The 22,846-nt window shown below is 39.5% G+C and overlaps 1 protein-coding gene across 1 annotated transcript in view; it reads right to left on the reverse strand.

The window, feature by feature from the left end:
* The window catches only part of SPTA1 (spectrin alpha, erythrocytic 1), a 74,576-nt gene that overhangs the window by 19,108 nt on the left and 32,622 nt on the right, over window positions 1-22,846 (reverse strand). Inside the window, exons 20-39 of the mRNA XM_045547035.1 lie at window positions 21,954-22,046; window positions 20,063-20,200; window positions 18,747-18,898; window positions 17,942-18,128; window positions 16,695-16,796; window positions 15,184-15,275; window positions 14,044-14,188; window positions 13,037-13,218; window positions 11,352-11,451; window positions 11,044-11,241; window positions 10,121-10,264; window positions 9,473-9,576; window positions 8,973-9,135; window positions 8,586-8,717; window positions 7,932-8,069; window positions 7,642-7,746; window positions 6,328-6,536; window positions 5,066-5,186; window positions 4,343-4,464; window positions 3,348-3,480 (exon numbers count right to left, since the gene is read on the reverse strand). Coding sequence (XP_045402991.1) covers window positions 3,348-3,480; window positions 4,343-4,464; window positions 5,066-5,186; window positions 6,328-6,536; window positions 7,642-7,746; window positions 7,932-8,069; window positions 8,586-8,717; window positions 8,973-9,135; window positions 9,473-9,576; window positions 10,121-10,264; window positions 11,044-11,241; window positions 11,352-11,451; window positions 13,037-13,218; window positions 14,044-14,188; window positions 15,184-15,275; window positions 16,695-16,796; window positions 17,942-18,128; window positions 18,747-18,898; window positions 20,063-20,200; window positions 21,954-22,046 — 2,760 coding nt within the window. The remainder of the gene's footprint in view (window positions 1-3,347; window positions 3,481-4,342; window positions 4,465-5,065; window positions 5,187-6,327; window positions 6,537-7,641; window positions 7,747-7,931; window positions 8,070-8,585; window positions 8,718-8,972; window positions 9,136-9,472; window positions 9,577-10,120; window positions 10,265-11,043; window positions 11,242-11,351; window positions 11,452-13,036; window positions 13,219-14,043; window positions 14,189-15,183; window positions 15,276-16,694; window positions 16,797-17,941; window positions 18,129-18,746; window positions 18,899-20,062; window positions 20,201-21,953; window positions 22,047-22,846) is intronic.

Genomic DNA, 22,846 nt, shown 5'->3' on the forward strand with positions numbered 1-22,846 from the left:
ATATAGAACAGATTAGTGATTGCCGGGGGTCAAAAACAAGATGGGGACAGAAGGGAAGTGGGTGTGGTTATAAACCAGCAACATGAGGGATGTTTGTGGTGATGGAAGTGTTCTGAATTCTCACTGAATCATGACAATTTCAATATCCTCGTTATGATGTTGTATTATTTTTATTGATGTGTCCATTGGAGGAAACTTGGTAAAGGATACATGGGATCTCTCTGTACTATTTGTTACAACTACACCATGAGTGTACAATTCTTCAAATAAAAAGTTTGATTAATAAAAGCCCTTGAGAGTATTGTATTTGATATAAGGTGTTAAAATGCTTGAACATGTGCAGTGGTGTGCACACACATGTTCTAAAAGACATTTACAAATAAGTGGAGTTGATAATTTGAATTATATGCTGTACAGGTTTGAAGATTTCTTTTGAAAATCTAAACTTTACCTTATTTTATTACATAAAGAAAATTAATTTCCACAAAGAGTTCTTGGTAAATTCTAAATTTTTGAGGTTACTAAGCACAGTTCCCAAGGTCGTAAGAACATTACTGTTTTATAACAACTCTCTCAAAAGCTGTCAAAATCTGTATTAACTCAAAATCACACTGAGAACTTGTTCATTTCTTTATTGGAAAACCCAATCCTGCATTTAAAAGAGTGTCTCTAAAAGGTCCAAAAACAATAGATGCTGGCATGGATGCAGAGAGAAAGGTGGGACTGCAAAGTAGTACAACCTCTATGGAAAACAGTATGGAAATACATAAAAGAACTAAAAGTAGACCTACTATTTGATCTACTCAATCCCCCATTGAGTATTTATCCAAAAGAAAAGAAGTCATTTTATCAAAAAGACACCTGCACTTAAATGTTTATCTCAGCACAACTCAAGCGTCTGTCAATTCATGAATGGATTAACAAAATGTGGTATATGTATACCACAGAATGCTACTCATCAATGAAGAAGGATGACTTAATGCCTTTTGCAACAATGTTGATGGAACTAGAGACCATTGTCCTAAGTGAAGTATATAAAGAATGGAAAACAAACACCACATGTAATTACTACTAAATTGGAACTAACCGATGAGTACACATGTGCATGTGGGGAGAAAGGGATGGGAAAAAACCTACCTAATGGGTACAATGAACACTAACTGGGATACAGACACACATAACCATGACTGAATCATTATAAAAGCAATCCATGTAACCAAAATATTTGTACCCCCTAATACTTTGAAATAAAAAAGGGTGTCTGTAAACTGTGGAACTATTCTGTCTTGTAGGCTCTTCTCCTAAAATTATATTTTGTAGAAACTGCAACGAATGTTTAGACATAGAATATTTTTTTTTCTAAATCACTGAAACATCAGGATTCAAGGAAATCCTTAGAAAATCTGTAACCTGTAACCTATAACCTATAAGAAAAGACCTTTAACCATGATGTCTTTGACTCATAAACACATCACAGATCATGGTATTAATATTTGACAACATTGTTAAAATGTCCATACTACCTAAAGTGATCTACAGAATTAATGCAATCCTTACCAAAGTACCATTATAAGTCTTTACAGATCTAGAAAAAATAATTCTACACTTTGTATAGAACCAGAGAAGACCTCATATAGCCAAAGAAATCTTAAGAAAAAAAGAACAAACTAGGAGGTATCAGTCTAGCAGACTTCAAGCTGTACTACAGGGCTATAGCAACTAAAACAGTATGGTGCTAGCACAAGAACAAGAGGTATAGACGTTTGGAACAGGACTGAGAATTCAGAGATGAAACCATCTGCATATGGTAATCTAATCTTTGACAAAACAGACAAAAATATATAATGGGGAAAAAATCTCTTTTCAACAAATGGTGCTGGGAAAACTGGATAACTGCATACAGAAGATTGAAACTGGATCCCCAACTCTCACCTCTTAACAAAAATCAATTCATGATAGATAACAGACTTAAACCTAGGGCATGAAACCTTAAGAATCCTAGAAGAAAATGTAGGGAAGACCCTTTCAGAAATCAGCCTAGGTAAAGAATTTTTGAGGAAGACCCCCAAAGTAATCACAGCAGCGACAAAAATAAATAAATGGCACCTGATCAAAGTAAAAAGCTTTTGCGCAGCCAAGGAAGCTATCATTAGAGCAAACAGACAGCCTACAGAATGGGAGAAAATATTTGCTCTCTACACATCCAATAAAGGGCTGATAACAAGAATCTATGTAGAACTCAAAAAAATCAACAAGAAAAAATCAAAGAATGCCATCAATAAATGGACAAAAGATATGAACAGAAACTTTTCAAAAGAAGACAGAATAATGGTCAGGAAACATATAAAAAAATGCTCAACATCTCTAATCATTAGGTAAATGCAAATCAAAACCACAATGAGATATCATCAAACTCCAGTGAGACTGGCCTTTATCAAAAAATCCCAAAACAACAAATGCTGGTGAGAATGTGGATAAATAAGAACAATCTTACACTGCTGGTGGGACTGCAAATCAGTGCAACCTCTGTGGAAAAGAATTTAGAGATACCTCAAAGAGCTAAAGATAGAAATACCATTTGACTCAGCAATAGCACTATTAGGCATCTACCCAAAAGAACAAAAGACATTCTATAATAAAGACATCTGCACCTGAATTTTTATGGCAGCACAATTCACTATTGCAAGGATGTGGAAACAACCCAAGTGCCCATCAATCTATGAGTGGCTTAATAAAATTTGGTATATGTATAAAATGGAATATTACTCAATCATAAGAAATGACAGTGATCTAGCACCTCTTACATTTTCCTGGCTAGAGCTTGAGCCCATCCTCCGAAGTGAGGTATCACAAGAATGGAAGAATAGGCACCACAGTTACTCACGATCAAATTGGCACTGACTGATCGACACTATGGTGCCCACATGGTAGTAATATTCTTCAGAGATTGGGGGTTGGGGGTGAGTAAACTCATAACTAATGGACATGGTAAGCAATGTAGCGGGGAAAGGCATGCCTCAAATCATGGTTTGGGTGTGACAAAGTCATAACATGTAACCAAGATGTTTGTACCCCCATAATATCCTCAAATAAAAAAAATAATAATAATAAAATAAAAAAGATTTGAGTCCTGCCTTCACAGCTGATTGGTTCCATGACTTTGGACAAATTACTTACATCTTTGGACCTTAATTTTTCATGTTTAAACTGTCAGAATTATCCATATCTCCCTCATCTCCTTTTCCCACCAGGATAAAGGTTCTAATTTTACAGGTGGAAACACTGACTATTTAAGGAAAGATCCAAATTAAAGAGAATAAAATTGATCCATTCTTCCTGTTCCTTACCTGAGTAGCAGCCAATGTGTCTCCAGATTCCCCTCGGGCAACCATAGCTTCCTTTTCACTGATCCAAGCTTCCTCTTCCTCAGCATTCCCCATGAATTGCAGGTATTCTAGGGACTCTTCCAAGTGAAGCCCTCTATAATAGGGTGGTAAGCCCCCAAAAGGAAAAGAATGAATGGGAAAGCAGTGGGCGTATAGTAGAGTGCCACAATCTGATCCAAGAAGACCTGCTTATTCTCACAAGGCAAACACAATTGAACTGGGCTTGAGCACAACCTACTGGTCAGCAGTGCATATCTCCTTTGACATGGAGGACACACCTTCCCTGGAAGTTCATTTTATGTCATCATCTACTCTCTAGGAAACTTTACTGGAGGAAGATAACCCTGACCAAACAAAAGGAAATGAGATTTCAGAGCTGGAGAATATCATCAGCAAAGCAGTGTCTCTTTTTACTTTGAGTGCTGCTTTCTTTCTTGTAAGATGAAGGAATCACAAAAGAGTGAGAAGATCCCTTTGATTTCCCAGAAAGAAATGTCTTCCTACTGGCAAAAGGCATGGAATTATAGACAGAAATTGTTACATTTGTCCATAGGGCTATGTGGTTCATATTTGCTATAGGACTGTGAGGGAGAAAAATGCTCCTTCCTTCTTCCATTAATAAGGGTGCACATAATATTAAAACTGGGGAGAGAAAGCAAAACAGATATGTGGCTAATAGTATGGCATGAAGGATAAGATGCATAGGAAAACAGAAATAAGAGATAGCTGCATTAAGTGCAAGAGGAAAGGTATATTCAGAACAGAGGCAATGATCACTCTGCCTAGGGTGAATGGGGGAAAGACTCATAGAAGACTTGGCATTTGAGCAGGGACTTCGGAGATAGATGGGTAGTTGGGGAGAACAGTCAATGCTGAACAGACATGTAAGATGCTCCCAACACCAGCCTAACACCTGGAATCCAGCAAGAGAGTTGGGCCTTCTAGTCTCCACTCACCGAGCCTTGGCCAACTCTTTGAGCTTCTCCCAGTGTTGAACAAGCTGAGCCAGTCGCTCCTGGATCTCCTCTTGTTCCACAGCAGCCTTGTCTCCCAGCCTCTCTGCCATATCCAGCACATTCTGAAAAACACATGGTGTCCACACACATCACTCCGCAGTCTCTCCCCATTTAGCCACAGTTCCTTGGCAAAGCATCCAGCTTTTCCTACCCTTCAGATAGTTTATAAACTCCTTGGGATTTAGGATGGTCTTGGAAATCCTGGGAGAATGAAGAAAGCTGCAGCAAGATCTACCTTGCTAAACTTTCTTAAATATTGATCTTTTGGCAAATATCCCAGCTCTTGTGCTAGGCTACTCTCCATGATCTGCTTTGTGGATTATTCATGGTCACAGAGTGATCCTGCTGCCAAGTTAGAGCCAGGGTTTTGTTCTTCCCATATGGCTCGAGTACAGCTTTGCCAGATGTCCCAACCTGTATCCCAATTGTCAACAACTGCCCAGGGGTGTTAGAAATGCTCCTTCCAGGGAAGAGTGTACATCCCTGTCCATAATTCATAGGAGACAAAATGTGGAAGAAAAAAGAACACTTGTGAACTCTATGACTGTCTGTGACTTTGGCACCTTACTTTCACATTTTGTAGCGCCCTCCTTATTTATCTATAACTTTAGGGACTGTTATTAGATTATTTCTCTCTTTTCAGGTCTGATATGCTAGTCCTACCTGGATGGCGGGCTCGTGGGCCACCAGCTCCCCCTCCAGGCGTTTGTGCTTCTTCAGTAAGTTTTGAACACCCTGCAGATCCCTCCCATAGTCCTGTGAGCTCACTAGCACCAACTTCTCCCTGGGGCCAAGAAAGGAAACAGAAAATGTGTAGTTTAGACATCTGAGGTCACCCGAAAGCAATAGTTTTCTAAGAACGTGTGTGTGACTTGGGGGAGTAGAGGTTGTAAATTATGGAACATCTTGGTGTCAATAACCAAAAATACAATTAGTGGCAGAGGCATTTGCAAAACTTCCAACTTATGCCAATATGAATTAAAATAACATAATGATGACCTTATACACAGTTATGACATCCTTTCATTAGTCTCTTTTCCTGTCTACTTGTGTATTATCTCTTTTTTTGTTCAAGAATATGAACTAATATTTCTCTTTTAAAAAATGTGAAAATTATATATGACTTTCATGGCTTTTATTATTTCTACCTATTAATATCAGTAATAAATTTAGCGAGAATGGGCTACAGAGCTATTACAGGAGTCATGGCAGTTGGATGGTTCCAAGTGCAAAATGTTTGAACGTCACCATGAAGCATAGTCAAAGACTATATAGACAAGATTATTTTCTTATGGCTTCTAAAAAGGTTTTTAAAATGTCTTATTTATTTCCCTATGCTTCCCTATAATTCACTGATTACTCATAAGAATCAGCAGATTTGTAGAAGAGAAACACAATGAGGCAGGTTAAATGGGAAGTAGGAAAAATAACTTGATTTGCTAAGATTTTCCCAACCATAGTTTTTAAAACACAACTAGATTTGGTAATGAAATCATGGCAGATACTATGGAGCATTGTCTGTATGGTGTCTAATTCAGTGTCATATAAGATACATTGGATATAGAAAGAATAGTTACAATGACTTGGTCAGCTGAGTAGGCCATAAATGTCCAGCTGTCTCTGTGAGCATTACACTTTCTATGAACTATTGACAACAAACATATATGAATTCTTAATTTTGTTCCCAGCATATGTGTAACTGCTCCTCACTCTCTCCACACCTGTCTCTCTCTCTCTGCCTGCATCCAGTGAAGGAATTTGGGAAAAATAAAATCAACATTAACTTTAGACCGAGGCAAACATGAAGAAGTTAATACCAACTTCATAAAACAATTACATATTTCATGTCAACATACATGGGAACGAGTTTGGTGGATTATCTACTCTCTTGGATTATCCACCCATTGTGAGTTGGTGGTACATACTCTATCCAGGATTCCTCATCATCTAAGTCCTGGAAGAACTGGAACAAGGCATAAGTCTCTTTCAGTTTCTCGTGGTGTGCAGCTGCCAAGTTCTGGACATTCAGGAAGCGCTTATTGACACTATCCATTTTCTCCTCAATCTGTTCAACGTTGAAAGTCCCACTAGAGAGCAGATCCATAGCCAACTTATTCAGGTCCTTGAGTGCATCCTAGAAAGGCCAGTGTGCTCAGTGAACAGCATAGTACAGGTATTACACAGATCCCAGACTTTAACCACTACTGGTTCTGGTTGAAAGCCTGGCTCAAATAAGTTGATTTTGAAGGTAGTGAATTTGAATATGAGTTGTATACATATTAGTGTATGTTACGGTTGGGTAAGGGCCGAATGAGAGAACAATATAGATAGCATGATTACATTACTTAAACTTTACATTTTGCTTTATGTGTCCTGTTCCTCTTCGTGATGTTTCCCCCTATATTTGCCTTCCCTTTCCAACGAGAATATAAGATCTTGGTGAGCAATCACTTGTCCCCATACATGACTGTCTTCCTTCACAGTACTGAATTTGACAGTTACAAATTGATTGATTGATTTTTTGACTGAAATATTCAACAAGAACTACTCTATTGGCAACATTCTTAGGCTTCCCACAGAACACACCCAGACTCTTCTATGTCTATTCCCATTCTCACCCAGATGCCTTGTGATGTCACAGGAAATAGCAGCAAGTCCTGAAGACTTGAACCTAGAAAGCCTTTGACTTCCTGCCCTTTCTATGTAATCTGTATTACCAAATAAAACTGATGATATAAAATTTGCCAGGATGAAATTAACACCTGCCATGATTTTTATCACTGCTACCAGGACAAAGTTTTGGTTGATATTAGGATGCAACTGGAATCCTCCACAGGGTTTCCAGAGTGTATACATATAGTTCCACTTAATTTCACATGCCCTATCTGATTTTGTTTTGTCTAATTCTGTAAGGTAAACTTTCATTTTCTTTCAAAGACCAGATCAAATATAGCTTTAGAAGATATTTTATATGCATGCATCTGTGAGAAGATAAATTAGATAGCTTTTAGGATCCACTTCCTGCAGTCTTAGAATCTATAGTTTAGTGATAATTGAATACCAGTGACTGTTACAATGTCTCTGCAGCCCGTGGATTTGACCTGATTGAAATGACTGCTGGTTGAGAACACTAAGGTCAGTGTTACAAGGCTATGTTTTCGAATAATTTTCTAAGACAGCATAGAGAAAAGTCAGAAACTTTTCCATTCTGCTGGGGAGTGGGATTCTAGCACATTTACCTCTCGAGCCAACATCTCTGTTTCCAATAACTGATGCTTCTTGAGCAGGTTTCCTGCCGAAGCCAAGTCCCTGGCCTGATCTTTCATGGCCAGCAGTGTCTCTGCCTGGGGATTGAGAAATAAGCAATAAAGCTGCCAGGTGAAAACTGTCTTTAAGGAGAACACGATTAGCAACTATATACTAAGACTTTTCCCAAGAAACGTCAAGGAAATTGTTCATGTATAAATTCATTTATCTGACAAGTATTTATTAAACTTACTTGCCTCCCACCATTTCAACATGCAATTACCTCTGAGAGCCAGAACTCAAAGTCCCGGATGCCTGTGTTGAACCTCTGTTGGCGACTAGCCTCGTTGAGCTTCTGCCCTTTGTCAATTGTTCTCTCAAGTAGGTATTTCCAATGTTTCTCCAGCTCTTCCAGTTGCCCCTAACCCAAAGAAAGTGAGGGGTCATTATGGGTCTTTAGGACCATGGGCCCCGTGACTACTTGAGAGGATAATGTAGGAAGATTCTGGAGGTACAGATTAGCCAAAATTTGCTGATACTTGAATATTACACATTTCAAACCAGTTATGCTTTACCTGGGAAAACAACAGGGGTGTTGGATGAAAGGAAAAGTTTGAACAAAGGGTCCTGGGCTGATTATAGCAACTGGCATCCAAATACCAAAAAACTCTCAGCAGAAGGGATAGGAAATGTAAAACAAGCATGATATGACTTAGGAATTAAGTCTAAAGCTTTCTTGGAGTTCCAGGTACTAAGCATGATGAGAGCAATAAAATCTGAGCATCACTGCTTTCTTCCTTCCTTGCGCAATAGTCAGGTGGAAAACTACTGAGCACAGAACGTATCCTACGTAGCCATACATGGAACATTGAAAGAGTAAAAGATTTATCATTATGTGTCTTTGCAATCCCAAACTCATCCTGAGCAGAACCCTTACCTTCATGGTTTCTTCATTGCCATCACATGCGCTCCGCTCAATCAGGGAGTTCCCCAGGTTGATGACTCCTTCCACATGCTCACCTAGGCTATTGACCTCATTTTCAAAGGTCTGATGTTTTAGGTATTTCCTCTGTAAGGAGAGCAGAAACTAAATTACTCTCTTACTTAGGGAAATAAGGTAAGGGATTGAAAGGAAGGCTTAATATCTCTTCCATAATCAAGGTGGTGGTGACTTCTGAAGGACCTACTCTGCATTAGACTCAAGTCCCTGATGACAGGCCCAGTGGCTCAACAATAAGACAGTGTTAAAATGCAAAGGGGGATGATCATTCAACCAACAATTTAGAAATGGTGAAATTTTCTGAGATTCCCCGTTTGGACTTGCCTGAATGTTAGTGGGGTCTTTGTAGGATTCATCACAAGCCATGGGCAGCATCTCACTGATCCATTCTTCTAGCTCCTCGAGGTCACGGTAGAATTGTTTTAGGTCAGCATAGTCTCCAAGCTTTTTTCTCTCAGAAATCAGTTGTGCTTTGAGAGCCCTCCATCTGGAGGAGGGAGCTAGATCATCCTCTGCCCTTTACCCTTTACCCCACACACTGATGCCATGTCTACAGGTCTTCCCATTTGCCAACCTGCCCTTTTCCTCTCACATAGTCTCATTGCTTTCAGATATAAAACACAGTGCTTAAGCCAGGTAATTTTGAAGGTAATTTCCATGTCTTTCATTCTATAAATCTAGGTTAGAGAGTTTCCAGAAGTGTCAAGATAGTTTTAGGCATCTAGAAAAGACAAAAACTCAGAGTATCCTCTCCATTTTAATGCTATCAAATTCACCATTTTGCTACATCTCCTGTAGCTCACAAAACAATCACTCAGCCTGACCTGTCTAGCACACGTTGGAGCCTAGCAGCAATCTCCTCCTTGGCATAATGGTCATCAGCTATGAGCCGCTCAGCAAAATGTTCCAGGTCAGTGATCTTCCCTTCCTAGATGAAGGAAAAGGAGAGAGCCCACAAGCCTGAAGATTAGGCCCTTGGTGCAAACTCAGATTCCCTCCTAGAAAAGAACAGAGATATCCTTTGTGGATTCAGGGAACAGACCCAGGACCAAAGAGTAAATGCCTTACAGGGAGGTAGATTTCAACTCAACCAGAGGAGAGATATCCAACAATTATACTGAGATGGGCTACATATGTGGTACTGAGTTCCCTAAAAAATAGACACTCCCTATGATCCTTGGAGAGGGTGAATCCTGTGTTGAGTGGGATGTTGAAATAGACAATGTATAAATCACTTCCAATTTTATGAGTTGAGTTTTAGAATCCCAGACTTAAACTAAGAAAGTCCAATGGCCACATGTGACTTGGGTAAGACAATGTCAAATGTCCAGCTGCCCTGCCTGCTCAGAGTTCTCTGTAAGAGGCAAATGTGAATCAGAATACTTATAAATCATAATATCAGACAAATGTGTAGGACTTCTGCTATTACTACTAATAGTTATTATTAGAACTCTTATATTAGTATTTATTACCTGAGCAGTGATTGCTTTGTCCAAATCATCACGTTTCCTCATCAAGGCCTCCAAACTGTCTAAAGAACCCTTGTCATCTGACCTCAAGAAATTCTCACGTGTCACCATCCAGCTTTCAACTTGATCACAGTCCACTTGGAACAACTATGGGGAATAAAATTAGAAGCAGACAATATACTAATTCCAGGGGGGCAGAGGAAATAATTTTACTCCTCTCCTGTGACAGTGACAAAAAGGGAACACAGGAGGTGTTCACCATCTTCCAAGAAACACTCATATGATGCATCTTAGCTATACTGAAACTTTTACTCTTACCTGAATACACACTTTAATTTTATACATAAGCTATCTCCAATTCTTTCCCATTTCCTATGCCTCATGAATAGTGGCTGGTTATTGCTTTAACACTCTGTTAAACATTATCCTTCAGGGTAGCCTATGACACCCCCACTCTTTTCTCGCAGAAGCTTTAATCACTTCTTCCTGTTTAGCATAAACGCACTCATATGTTTCGTTTTATTGATAATCATCTCACTGTACTAGAAAGATCTGTCTATATGTCTAATTTCACTACCTGAGAAAAGGATCACTATCTTACTAATCTTTGTGGCACCAGGGCCTTCACTTAGTAGGCTCTTTATAAAAATCAATTGACAAATCCTTCCATCAATAAATAAATGATGATCACCCCACTTCACATCCAGGGCTGACCACTATCTTGTTTGGCTTTTCTAACAGGGATGAGAGCTGAGCATAAAGCAATGATAAGTCTACAAAACAGAGTACAATGTCAGATAATCAAGAGATGCCCTTGTATTCACAACATAAAAAATCTAGTGACCTGAGCCTATAATAACCATGTAAAATTGTATAGAAGGAACAGACTGAGGCTAAATCTGCTAACAATTGGAAATTTGCTGTACCTGCAACTCAAGGCATTGGTCTAGGATCTTCTTGCGTTGTTCCCAAGCCTTCTCCAAATCATCTCTCTCTAGTCTGACATCTTGAAGCTTTTTTTCAATTTCAGGGCTAGCACGATGCCCACCGTCTATAAGTTCTGCACCAAAGTCTTCTAAGGCCTGGAAGGTAGGAGCCTCTGCCTCCATGTCAGCTCGATGCTCCTGTGGGAAAAAGGGGTAAGAGACTAAAGATGTCAATTCCATGAAAAATTGTAAAATGAGGAGAGGTTTTTAGGTCAAGTAATCAGTGGCTATGGCTTTTGTAGCCATACCTGGTGTCGGTCCAGCAAGATCTCTGTGCCAGTTAAGTCTTCAGCCAGCTCCTTTGATGACACCATGGCACCAATGCCACTGAACCAATTCTGTAGGTCCCTAAAGAAATAGACATATTGGGGTTGACAAAAAAAAAAAAAATCCCTTTCAACTTTCTGTGAGGTGTGTGTTCTATAGCTTTCCCCCTCTCTAAAAAACATTTACAGAATAGCATTTGTTATCTGGCTCTGTATGTTTCACAGATCTTAGTTTTGCTATTGTCCCTCTCTCATCTAATGACAACAATTCTTTGCACTTGAAAATCTCTTCATATACATTATCTCTTTCAATTCTTGCAGTGGAATACTTCTGCTATCCTTTTGGAGATAAGGAAGTCAGCCTAGGGAAGGTGAGTAATTTGCCCGGTGATAGAAGTAAAAGCAGACATCTGGACTAGAACCCAGACCTCTGGAATCTTGGACTGGTACATATTCCATTACTACTGTCAATTACTGTTCCTTTGAAGTCATTTCTGGGGCTTAAACACATATCTTATTATGGAGACTCTCCTATTTTATTTCCAACAGAATCCAGCACATGCCTCTGCCTACTATACACACCCCCAACACATACAATGTTGATAAAAATCAAGGCCTGTTTCCTATTGTTTTAGCAGTCAAGTAGTTAGATTAAGGTCTATCCTCCCAGAAGTCAAATATCAACCATACATTAACTTAAAAGTATATATGATAAATTATGCATCTCATATAGAATGTATTTACTCTTTGCTTAATAGGAAACCTTAACTCTAGAGAATGTGCTATTTATTTATAGTACGTGAAAAACTACAGCTTTACAGAGTTTTTAAATTGGAGAGGTGGCTGTCAAGAGTAACTATAATCATTTGCCAAAATTGCTTCCTTTTTGCTTCAAAAATATTACATTGTGAGCTACTGCTTCCTGGACTTCCTACTCTAATGCTCCTCCTGGGAGATTGATACAATGGGACAGAATGTGGGAACTGTTCCACGAAGTGGACATTTGCAAGATGAATTTTGGATTGTGATAATATCTAGACTCTAGCAAGACAGTGAAAATTCTCTAGGATTTGGTCCCAACATTTCTAAGTATATCTCTTGTTGCTTCTTCCCCTCACGCCCAACATACCAAACCCACACTTCTAGCTGCCCCTGCTTCATGAACATTCTGTACCTTTCTGATCCATGTGCCTTTGTTTGCACAGTTCTGGTGACATGAGTAGGTTTCTCTTCTGTTAAAATCCTGACCGATAAGGTGCAGTGAAATGCCACCTTATCTATAAGGCATCACCTGTTCTCTTCACCTCTGGACTCCCACTGTTTATTAGGATGTTTCAGCCCTTATTATCTTCTACCATAGTTATTCATATTCTACTCTGCCTCTTCAGTTGAACAAAAGCCCCAACACCCCACAACACAGTACCTTGTGTCCAGTATACATTTACAGAAGCTTGCCTAATTTAACCTAGATGGCCTCACATTCCTTCAAACTTCAATATTTTATGGCTTGAAGCATTGAATCTGAAATTTTTGTGCCTTATAAGAAATGAGACTTGGACACAGTAGTGCCTTCCACACCTAGCAGTGAACAGCATCGGCACCAAGACTGCTCCTAGAAGCTCTCCTCAGGGGCCAGACCTGGTGGAAGTCTGCCTTTTAAGGTTTACCTGGCCTTGTTGAGGAACAGGTAGAATTTCTGGGACTCATTTAGGCCTTCTTTACGATCCTGTGTGCGCCCTTGCAAGTCATCCCATGCCTCATTCAGCTCCAGGCGCTGTCTCTGCAGGTCCTCAGTGGCATCTGGATGGGACTCACTGAGACGCTCTGCTGTCTCCCCCAATATGGTCACCTGGAGAGGTGCAAGAGCTCTGATAATCAGCCTAGAGGTGCACCTGAATCTTAGCAAAAGAAGAGTTTGAGTCCTGGTATTCATCTCCCCAAACAGACATCAGTGATATACAACCATGTCTTAATACTATGTAAAATAACATCAACATTCAGGCTACATGATAACTCCCTGAAGCAGTCAAAATTGATATTACCATACTTCTTTTTAAGAGAAAAAAATTGTGGGAAAGGGTGGTTAAGTGATTCTTCTGGTTAATTGTGACATCACTTACAGAACCCAAGGATCCTCATTCTTCATGTGAAAATCTTTCTAATATAGACATCTTCTGGGCTTCTTTTCGCTCTGCATGATAATGTCAAACTGTTTGATGCCTCTGAGTGTATCTGGTAAGGTCCAGAGTTCACTTTTGGGTTGGGGCAGAGTTAAACTCATTCAATTCCTGACTGAGAAAACATTACACCATGCTCAGGCATAAGCCTGACTATCCTGTCCATGCTCAGGCATATGGACATGTGCTATATATCCTCACTATCGGCCCACAACCAGCTGCCACAAGTTCTGGTCGCTTGGAACCCACTAAAGAGGCAAGGGACACAGAGTACTCACTTACACACTGGGAGTTCAATACATTTTTCCCCATGCTAATGCTCGTGGGGCATGTGCTTTTAGAGGTCTTGACTTAGGGACAGGTACAAGAACAAGTATGTTGCAAGATAAAAAGAATATAAGACTACGGAACTGGGAGAGAGAAACAAAGAAGTGAGCATTGGTGTAGGCATAAACATGAAGAGAAAAGTGTTGAAAAAGCTTGGAAGCACATCTCACCTTTTCCCCCAGGGGCAGAAGGTCTCTCTCAAATCCCTCATGCTGTCGCTGAAGGGCCTGAACACTGAACAGGTCTGAGCCAGGGTCTGCAGCACTGAGAGCCTGGCACTTCTTCTCAATCTGCTCCTTCGTGTCATCTGCTTCTCTGGTACACAAGAGAGTGGAGAGTTTAGGAGTTAGGATGTGTACCAGAGGCAGACAAGCAGGCTCACAAGAAAGTCATCATTACCACCACCACCACCAACAACAACAACAACACCGCTACCACCATTATCATTGTAATGTGCTAAACACTTATGTGTACCAGAGGCAGACAAGCAGGCTCACAAGAAAGTCATCATTACCACCACCACCAACAACAACAACAACAACACCGCTACCACCATTATCATTGTAATGTGCTAAACACTTAGGCTCATTTAGCCTTCACAACTCCTAGAGGCATAATTACTATTACCATTCCCATGATCCATATCAGAAAGCTGAGGCCTAAAAAGGGCCTCAGTCTCAAGATTGCATCACTGCCTAATGGTGGAGCCTAAGTTTGAAGCAGGTGGTCTGACTGAAGAATGACATGCCTACCCATTATATTTCACAGATTTCCATCTTAAGCTGTCTGAACAGCCAGACCCATCTGAGTCTCAGTTTTCCTTCCCCACATCTTCAAAAATACATTGTATACAGTGAAGGTGTTTGGTTTCTGCTTCGTTTGTATGATTGTGTGTGTTTCTTGGTGTCAACAAAGGTTTGAAAAATCAAACAAAATAATGTTGAATGAGCAGTTAAGTTCAATGTGATGTCTGTTGCCCTCTACAGTCTACTTATAATTCAGAAATGTGATTCTGAAACTTCTTGTTTCTACTTTAATTTTCATTCACTATCATGGAAACATGTATAGACTATTAATTATGTTCCAGGGCCCAAGCCGAGGTATTAGAAAATTGAAGTTGGTTGTCTGGGAGTATCCTGTGTATCCAGAGAGAATCTACTAATGAGAAACCTGATCTCCTACTGGCAAATTGTCTGTGTCTCAGGGAGGAGGGTTAAACTGATAGCTATGGTTCTACCACAGGGACTACATTTGGCAGTATTGTGACTAGGTTCTAGAGCAGCACTGCCTTTTCGAGTTAAAATTCTTACCTGTGAAACATCTGGACAGCATGGGCACTGCCCAGCAGCTCCCGCTGCTCATCTGCGAGCCTCTGCAAGGAACCCCAACGGACATTCAATTCCTGAAAGAGGCAGACACATCAGACTGGAGACAAAGAACTAACTCAGATACCCCAGTGGTGTCTGAAGACTGGGTGGGATTTAAATCATGCTTGTTCTTGTCTTCTTCAGAAATTGCATAGCTTTACTTCTTTTTTTGAACGCTTGAGGTTGTGGCTCGTTTTTGCCAGAGCAGTAGAGAAAGGGATTTCTTCCCCAAAGGATGTACTGGGGTGGAACCATGAATCCTGGAGCAGATGCTTGTTGCCAGAGTCAAGATTCCAAACTAAGAAAATTGATTGGAAAGTGTTGCCTTGGTAGTTAGGAGCTATCACATTTCTCTAAGACAAGCATAATACCTTTCCATATCTTCTATTGAATATACCTAGCAGCCTATTAGAGCCCTACTTTTTGTAGGAGGCAAGTACATTGTTCCCCTGCATATTCCTTCTCCCATTTATCCCATAACAACCAACACAAAAAGAGGCAGAAAACTCATCCTCACTGTTTATGAACCCAGAGAGCTAGACTGGACATTCATGAATGTTCATTAGGTCTTATATGGAAAAATAGGTCCAGATCTTATATGGAAAAATAGGTCCAGATGAAGAATGTCCCCTCCCCCATCTCTGCTGCTCTATATTCTTCTCCTTCTTCGCTATGTTTATTAGAACCTTTCTCTTTCAATAAACTTTCTTGATTAACCCCCTCTCACTAATAAGCTTCTTTATCTGCATTTTCTTTGCATTCATGTATTTGAGAATTTCTTACGTGTGTGTGGTGGTGAGAGGGAGGAGAGCCTGTGTTGTAATTTAAGAATTTTAGGTCAGTTCAAATAACTTCAGTCTAAAAGTTATACTTTTGGGTGGAGGTGGAAGGCAAGAACTTTGTGTTCAATTTTATAGAACCTGGTACAGAAAATTAAAAGGAAATTTGGAAATTGTGCTGTCCATCACTCTTGCTTTTCAGATGTGAAAACTGAGGTCCTTAGAAATGAAGTGACTTGCCCAAGGACACAGTCAGGCAAGGATAGAGCCAGCACTTAAACCCAATTTTCTTGATGTCCACTGCCATATGTTCTAACATTTCTAACACTGCCACTTGAAGGTAAATATGAATATTTTTCATATTTATGGATATGAAACCCTGAATGCTTTTGTCTCCTTCCATCCCTTCTATAAAAGTACCCATGTGAGAGCACAGAGGACAATCAACAAATGTTTATAAGTGAACCTGCTTTAATTAAGTTCATTTAGACAACAAAAATGGATATACTATTTGGACTATTGTCTTTGGCCTTTCCTGTCATCAGTTCTAAACTGCCATTACATCCTGCATGTCCTAGCTAATCTCCAGAACATAAAGTTGAGTATATTAGAGTGAAATGAGGACTCCCAAAGCCCACCCTGGTGGTGAGGAGGAGTGGAGGGAGTCTTAGTTACCTGCTGGATTTGAGCTCCTTCTGGTGTTAGAAGTTCTTCAAATAGCAGATCATCAGCTATTTTGTTGATATCCCTTAGCCGAGGCTCATTGGTTTTCAAATCCTGGATAAGAAAATTTGTCCAAAGCAATGTAAATCCCCTTCTCAAGAGTCCACCACTCTTGCCTGCTCATCTCTGCCCCTACTTGGCTAAATAGTAAAGATATGAACCTCACTTGTTATGCACACTTAGCTGCCCTCCATTAAACTGCCACTGAGAAGACTGCTCTTAAACACCCTGACATCTAGGGGCTATCCAAAACTTGCCAAGAGAACTAATATGTAGCTTGAGTATGAAGAAGCGTATACATTTTTCTAGATTTCTTAAAATCTCCCCTGGACTAAGTTATGCCATCAGAGTGATTTATACCTGAGCTGTGTAATATTCTTTACTATTACTACAAAATCTCCACCTTTATAGAATTTCATTAACTGAGTTACAATCTGCCTGTGTTAAGAGATGTTGTAAGAAACAGCTCTAGGGAGTTTTCCCTCAACCCATAAGTAGCGAGAGATAAAGAATTCCATGTAGAGGGTATCATAAGAGAAAGAAAGGAAGGAATGTACACTCACTTCTAGTTAAGACAATGGAATAAATCTGAGAGAAGAAAGGACAATGAAAAGGTTTTATGTAGGCAAAACCTTAGAAATTGTCTGGCTGTAAAGTCAGGTTGTTCTTTCCCTTTTTCTGCCCCAACCTATGCCCGATGATTAGACTTTTTTTTTCTTTTTTCTTTTTTTTTTTTATTTCAGCTTATTATGGGGGTACAAAAGTTCAGGTTGTATATATTGCTGGTGCTCTTCCATCCCCCCAAGTCTGAGCTTCAAGAGTGTCCATTCCCTAGACAGTGTACATTGCTTTAAAGACTGTCTCACAACACTTCATCTCAAGCTGGGCATCGGGAACACAGTATGGTATAGGGCATGTTTTGAAGAATTCAGGGAGACTGGAACTTCAAGCAGGATTTTGGAGTGGCAGGGACTTCAGGCTGCACAGTTAGGGTAACTAACTTCCTTTGCATTTCCCTTCCAAGTTTTGACAACTACAATACCCAGGGGAATATCTGAACTGCAGAGCTCTCAATAGTTTTGGGGAGGATATTTAACAAGTGTGAAATAAATTAAAGGTTTATGTGGAAGTAGATGGGGATAAAAGGAAACAATGACAACCCCTAAAAAAGGTGTCAGGAAAAGGTTCCTCTTTCTCACCGTTTGGAACTCATCAAACTTTTTCTGCAGTTCCCAAACATCATCTAGTACCACATCAGTGTTTTCTGCCTTTTTCTCTCTAATCCAATCCAACATGTCTCCTGCCTCATAGGCCAGCAAAAATTCATTGTAACGTTGCAATAGACGACGTCTGCGTTCTTCTGCCCGATCCAGGAGGGAATGGTACCTGGGTGGAGATGTCAAGAGAATGGGAAAAGGGGAATAAAAGTTGGATAAAAAATGGAAGAGTAGAGGCAGAGTGGGAAAAGTAAAGAATAAAAGAGACAAAAAGGAGAGGGAGGAAAAATCAAAAGAAGATCAGTAAAAGAGAGGAAGAAACAAAGATAGAAGGAAAAGGGCCTGAGGAGCAGAGAGGTGAACACATAGTATTGCGTTTAAAAATAATAAAATTGTCAATGACCCAACAGTATGACTGACAACATCTCATTCTATAAACATAAAATTTTTACATGACAACTGACAACTGGATATGAAACAGCCTGGTATAATAAACAAAGTTCATAGGAATGTCAGGAGATTGACTTTTTAATGACCTTGAAAGAATGTGGGTAGGGAGGCAGAAGACATGGCTCTGTAAGTGTCTGACCTCAGGCAATTGACTTAATGGTTTTGGGGCTGCCTTTCCTCATAAAAAACTGAAATGTTTAAAGAATCCTAGATTTACTTTCAGTTCTTAACATCTGAGAATTTGCTATGGCATCTCTAACCTAACAGTTACAGAGTCTACAGCCAATAGGAAATGTTTGGCCAAACATTGTCCAGTTCTGTAGCCTCCAGAACTTACTGGTTTTCAATCTGCTCCTGGCGCTGGGTGATGCTGCCTGGCTCTTCTCGCCGCCGCCGTGGGAGCATTGGGAACTCATCAGGAGCCAGCCTTCTGACAAAGCAAGCTGGGACAAAGCCCTGGTGATCATCAGCTTCAACCTTCCACCAGTCCTGAAGGGAGAGTAGACCCCCACTCCTACCTTACTTCGTGGAACAAATAGGAGAGGCTTCAACACCTTTAACCACGTCTCTAGGCACAGGCACAGACTGATGGCCAAGAGAAGCTAACCGTCTCTATGGAGAGGCACGTAATTTTTACATATTACAAAGAAAGTAATTGAGGAATTGCAGAGGTAAGGTTCTGAAATCAAGTAATCTGACATTTGATTTTAGACACTTAACTTTTTCAAACACCAAAGACAGCTCTTCTAATGCTGGGGCACTTTGTTCACCAGAAATTTACAAAAAGCACATGGAGTCAGGTCTAATTAGATTTCTTGGGGGTAGAGCATATGTGCATGACAATATTGCACAAAAAAAAATTTCCAGAGGTCCTAAAAATTGTGAATTGCTCTGGAATTCATTTATGTAATTTTTTTATTTTTTATTTTTTTAGTTTTGCTAGACTTTACGGACCTCTCTGTAGTTAATTTCTTCAGAGAATAATATGGTGAAGTAAAGAGGCCTAGACAAAGAGAAAAAAGGGCCTGGCATATAGCTTATTTGACAATTAAATAGCTTGCCTCCCCAAAAGTTCTTTTACCTTTAGAGTAACAATATCCCAAACTCTCTTCTTTTCTTCTCAAGGACTTTTGGAGATTAAGTAGGTATTAGAGTATAAAAAATTACTTGAGTTCTTAGGGAAAGAATAGTAAAAATCCCAACCAATATTTTACCACTGTTCTCACAGACATAAGATCTAAAGAAAATCAAGTTGATTAAATACTAGTCTTCAGACTCCTCCTAAACCCAGACAGTGTTGTTTCATCACTAGGAACATTTGCACAGAAGAGGAACAAGCTAAGAGAAGGGACAAAGGGGACAATTTAGTTCTGTAAATATATTATAGAATTGTCATTCATATCTACTATATCTTTGGGCTAATTATTTAACTTTATTCTTCATGTCTTTAAATGTAAAGTTTGTATTATCATTCCAACAGATATGTATAGGTTCTTGCACAATATCTGGAGGAAAGATACTACTCAGTCAGTTATAGTTATTTAAGAGGCAAAGGGATGGGTGATGAAAACAACACATATATCTGGCAGGGTTGGGAGAGATGACTCTGGAAGAGCCACTCTTGCTGGAAAGAAGGTTAGAAGGAAAAGTCACCTTGTGGATGGAACTCAGTAGAGTTAAGATATCATCTTTCTTCATGGTGACTTCTAGAGGGCTGCGGGCCTCAAAGTTATATAAAGCCACAACTCTCTCTTCTCGAGCAGCCTCATCCACTGGCATAGCCTGTAGTTGCTAAACAAAAACAGGAAGCCTATGTCAGTCACCCATATCTCCCTGCAGAGCCCACCAACGGTGGGCAGTTCCCGGGCCCTCCTAGGAGAGAGTAGCCTCTGGCTGGAACCTCTCATGAGGATGCAGAGGTTAAAATATGTGGTCGTCAGAGATACCGATCCACTCTAACACAAGGGGATAGGCAGGTTGGGAAGCATAAATGCAGAGCAAAAAAGTGAATACGTGTAGTTTGTTAGAAACATATTAAATGCTCTAATCAACTGGTTCTTAAAGTGGAAGGGGTAAATATGCATTCCCTAAGAATGTCCAAGAAGATTATATACACCAATATTTCAGAAAATTTTTCAGAAAGCGAAAGACACACTATCCATCATCATCTTCCCCTTTTCCTGGGCCTCCACTGAAAATTTTTCCCATCCTCTGGCCTTTAAGTCACTGTGTGAAGGAGCTCTGGACCTTCCTTTTCAGAGGAAAAGCCACAAAATTTTAAAAATTGAGAACATTGGCTGAGGTTATTAAAGATATTTTGTCTCTCTTTAGAAAGCATCCTGCACTCCAAGGTAGAGTTTTCTCTGATGTTTACCTTTGCAAATATCATATCTCTAAGACAATGAGCAAAATATAACCCCTCTTTCTAAACAATGACCCACCCCTTCTTCAGATTGGAGTTGAAGATGTACCTCCCTTCACAGATACCCCTGATCTCATATCCTTCAAGTACTCTATTTCCCCATAACTTACAAAGCATAAATCCACCTGTTCTTGTTTGGGCACCCAGTGTGTACAGCCTGGCCAAGGCACAGTATACAAGCTATGTAAATATATATTGCCTGACCACGCTGAGTCTATGTCTTTTGTCTACTCCAAGTGTGTGAATTCAGAGTCTCTCATTAGAAAGAATTACTTGATTGTAAGAAGTGTATCTCTTTTTTTCTTCCACTACCCACAGGAAACACCTTTATATCATTTATTTGATTCCAGCTTCATCAATCTTCACGACACTCCCTTTCACCTAGTACCTGAGCCATCCTCACATTCTTAACCAATTGTATTTCCCATTTCCCAAATACACTTGATTGTTTTATGCCTTTGTGCATTTGGTCTCATGACTTATTAACTAGAAAAGCTCTTATCCTCCCTATCTGCATAGTAAACCACCCATCTTTTTTTTCTTTATTAACTCAGATAAAATGGATCACCTCAGCTAAGAAAATTTTCCTATCTCCTAGTGCTCTTATTTCAGGAGAACAGAAGACTTCTTTCTTCAAAACTCTTTTTGCTGTTCATACATTTATTATATGTACATAGTGCTTGAATTTCTGGCTTCCTAATAGACTAATTTTCCTGCAAATCCAGATTATTTTTTATTCTACTTGCATACAGTAGATATTTAGTAAATGTTGGTATAAAAAAACCCTAGAGAATTAAGTAAGAGAATTAGAAAGGAAGATAAGAAGAGATGCAGACAAAGAAAAGTAGGAAAGAAGGAAAGAAAGCAAGAAGGGTAGAAGTATAAAAAGGAAGAAAGAAAAAGCCAAAAAGACACCAATGAACACATGATAACATTTATTGACAACTTCTTTTGTACTAAATCTCTGCAGATGCTACAATTCCTGACTGCCTATAAGGACCATAGAACTTAGTATTTTCTTTGCAATTGTTTTCTGGGTTGTAAGAAGTAAAAATCATTGATAAAGAGAATTCCTTTTCTTCTGTCGAAGTGCAATTCTTGTCATCACTAAGTTCATCTTACCTGGCAGTCTTCTGCCTGATCCCGTAAAGCTTCCATACTTTTTCCGAATGCATTGAGATCCACTAGGAAGGCTTCATGCTTCTTTAGAAGAGCCTGTATGTGTTGATGACAAGATCATCAGAATGAAGATAGGAACACTAAGCAAACCCAGGGGATGATTCAACTGCTATTATTTTGGGTTATGCTGACTGCCTTAAATCCTGGTAAGAGCCATTTTCCATCTATTATAAAATCCTTTTTAGCCCAAATTTTCAAGGCTCAAGAAAATAGGAGTTAATAAATAAATAACAATTTTAATGTATTTTCTGAAATCAAAATTAACTCAGGTTTGCACAGGCATTTTTATCAACACACATCATAGCTGAAAGAGGATGCTGTTAATAATGCTACTTTGTAGGATAAACATCTAGCGTAACTTTAAATGTGCATTCCAATTATTTCTAGTACTAAAGGTTTGTGAAATACTATACCAGCTTCTTGTAGGACAATGAACAAAACAAAGAAACAGATATAAAGGGTAATTGTGATCTTTGAGGTTCTTCTTGCCCCAACATCTGGTTGATTCAATTTTAATAAAGTAATTAAGGTGTCAATATCATAAAACAACAGAACCATGGTTGGTTTATTGAAAGCCCAAGGTTTTTCTGGGAAGTTTAGGATGGGACCAAGACAGGCATAAATCTCTGGCCACACCTTTTGGATTTGGGTAATCTTTAAAGAATCTAGGAATCTCTGTGGGATTAGAAAAATGTGGTGTATCTTTTGGGATCCCTGTCAATTCTGAGGGAATCCCAACTGCTAAAGGCCAAAGGTGATGGCTCTGGGAACCCCAAATAATCTAGCACAATCTATAGCTGTCCCACAACCTAAGCAAACCCCAAATTAATAATTTA

This window comes from Lemur catta, chromosome 3, assembly GCF_020740605.2.
Source record: "Lemur catta isolate mLemCat1 chromosome 3, mLemCat1.pri, whole genome shotgun sequence".
Taxonomy (NCBI): domain Eukaryota; kingdom Metazoa; phylum Chordata; class Mammalia; order Primates; family Lemuridae; genus Lemur; species Lemur catta.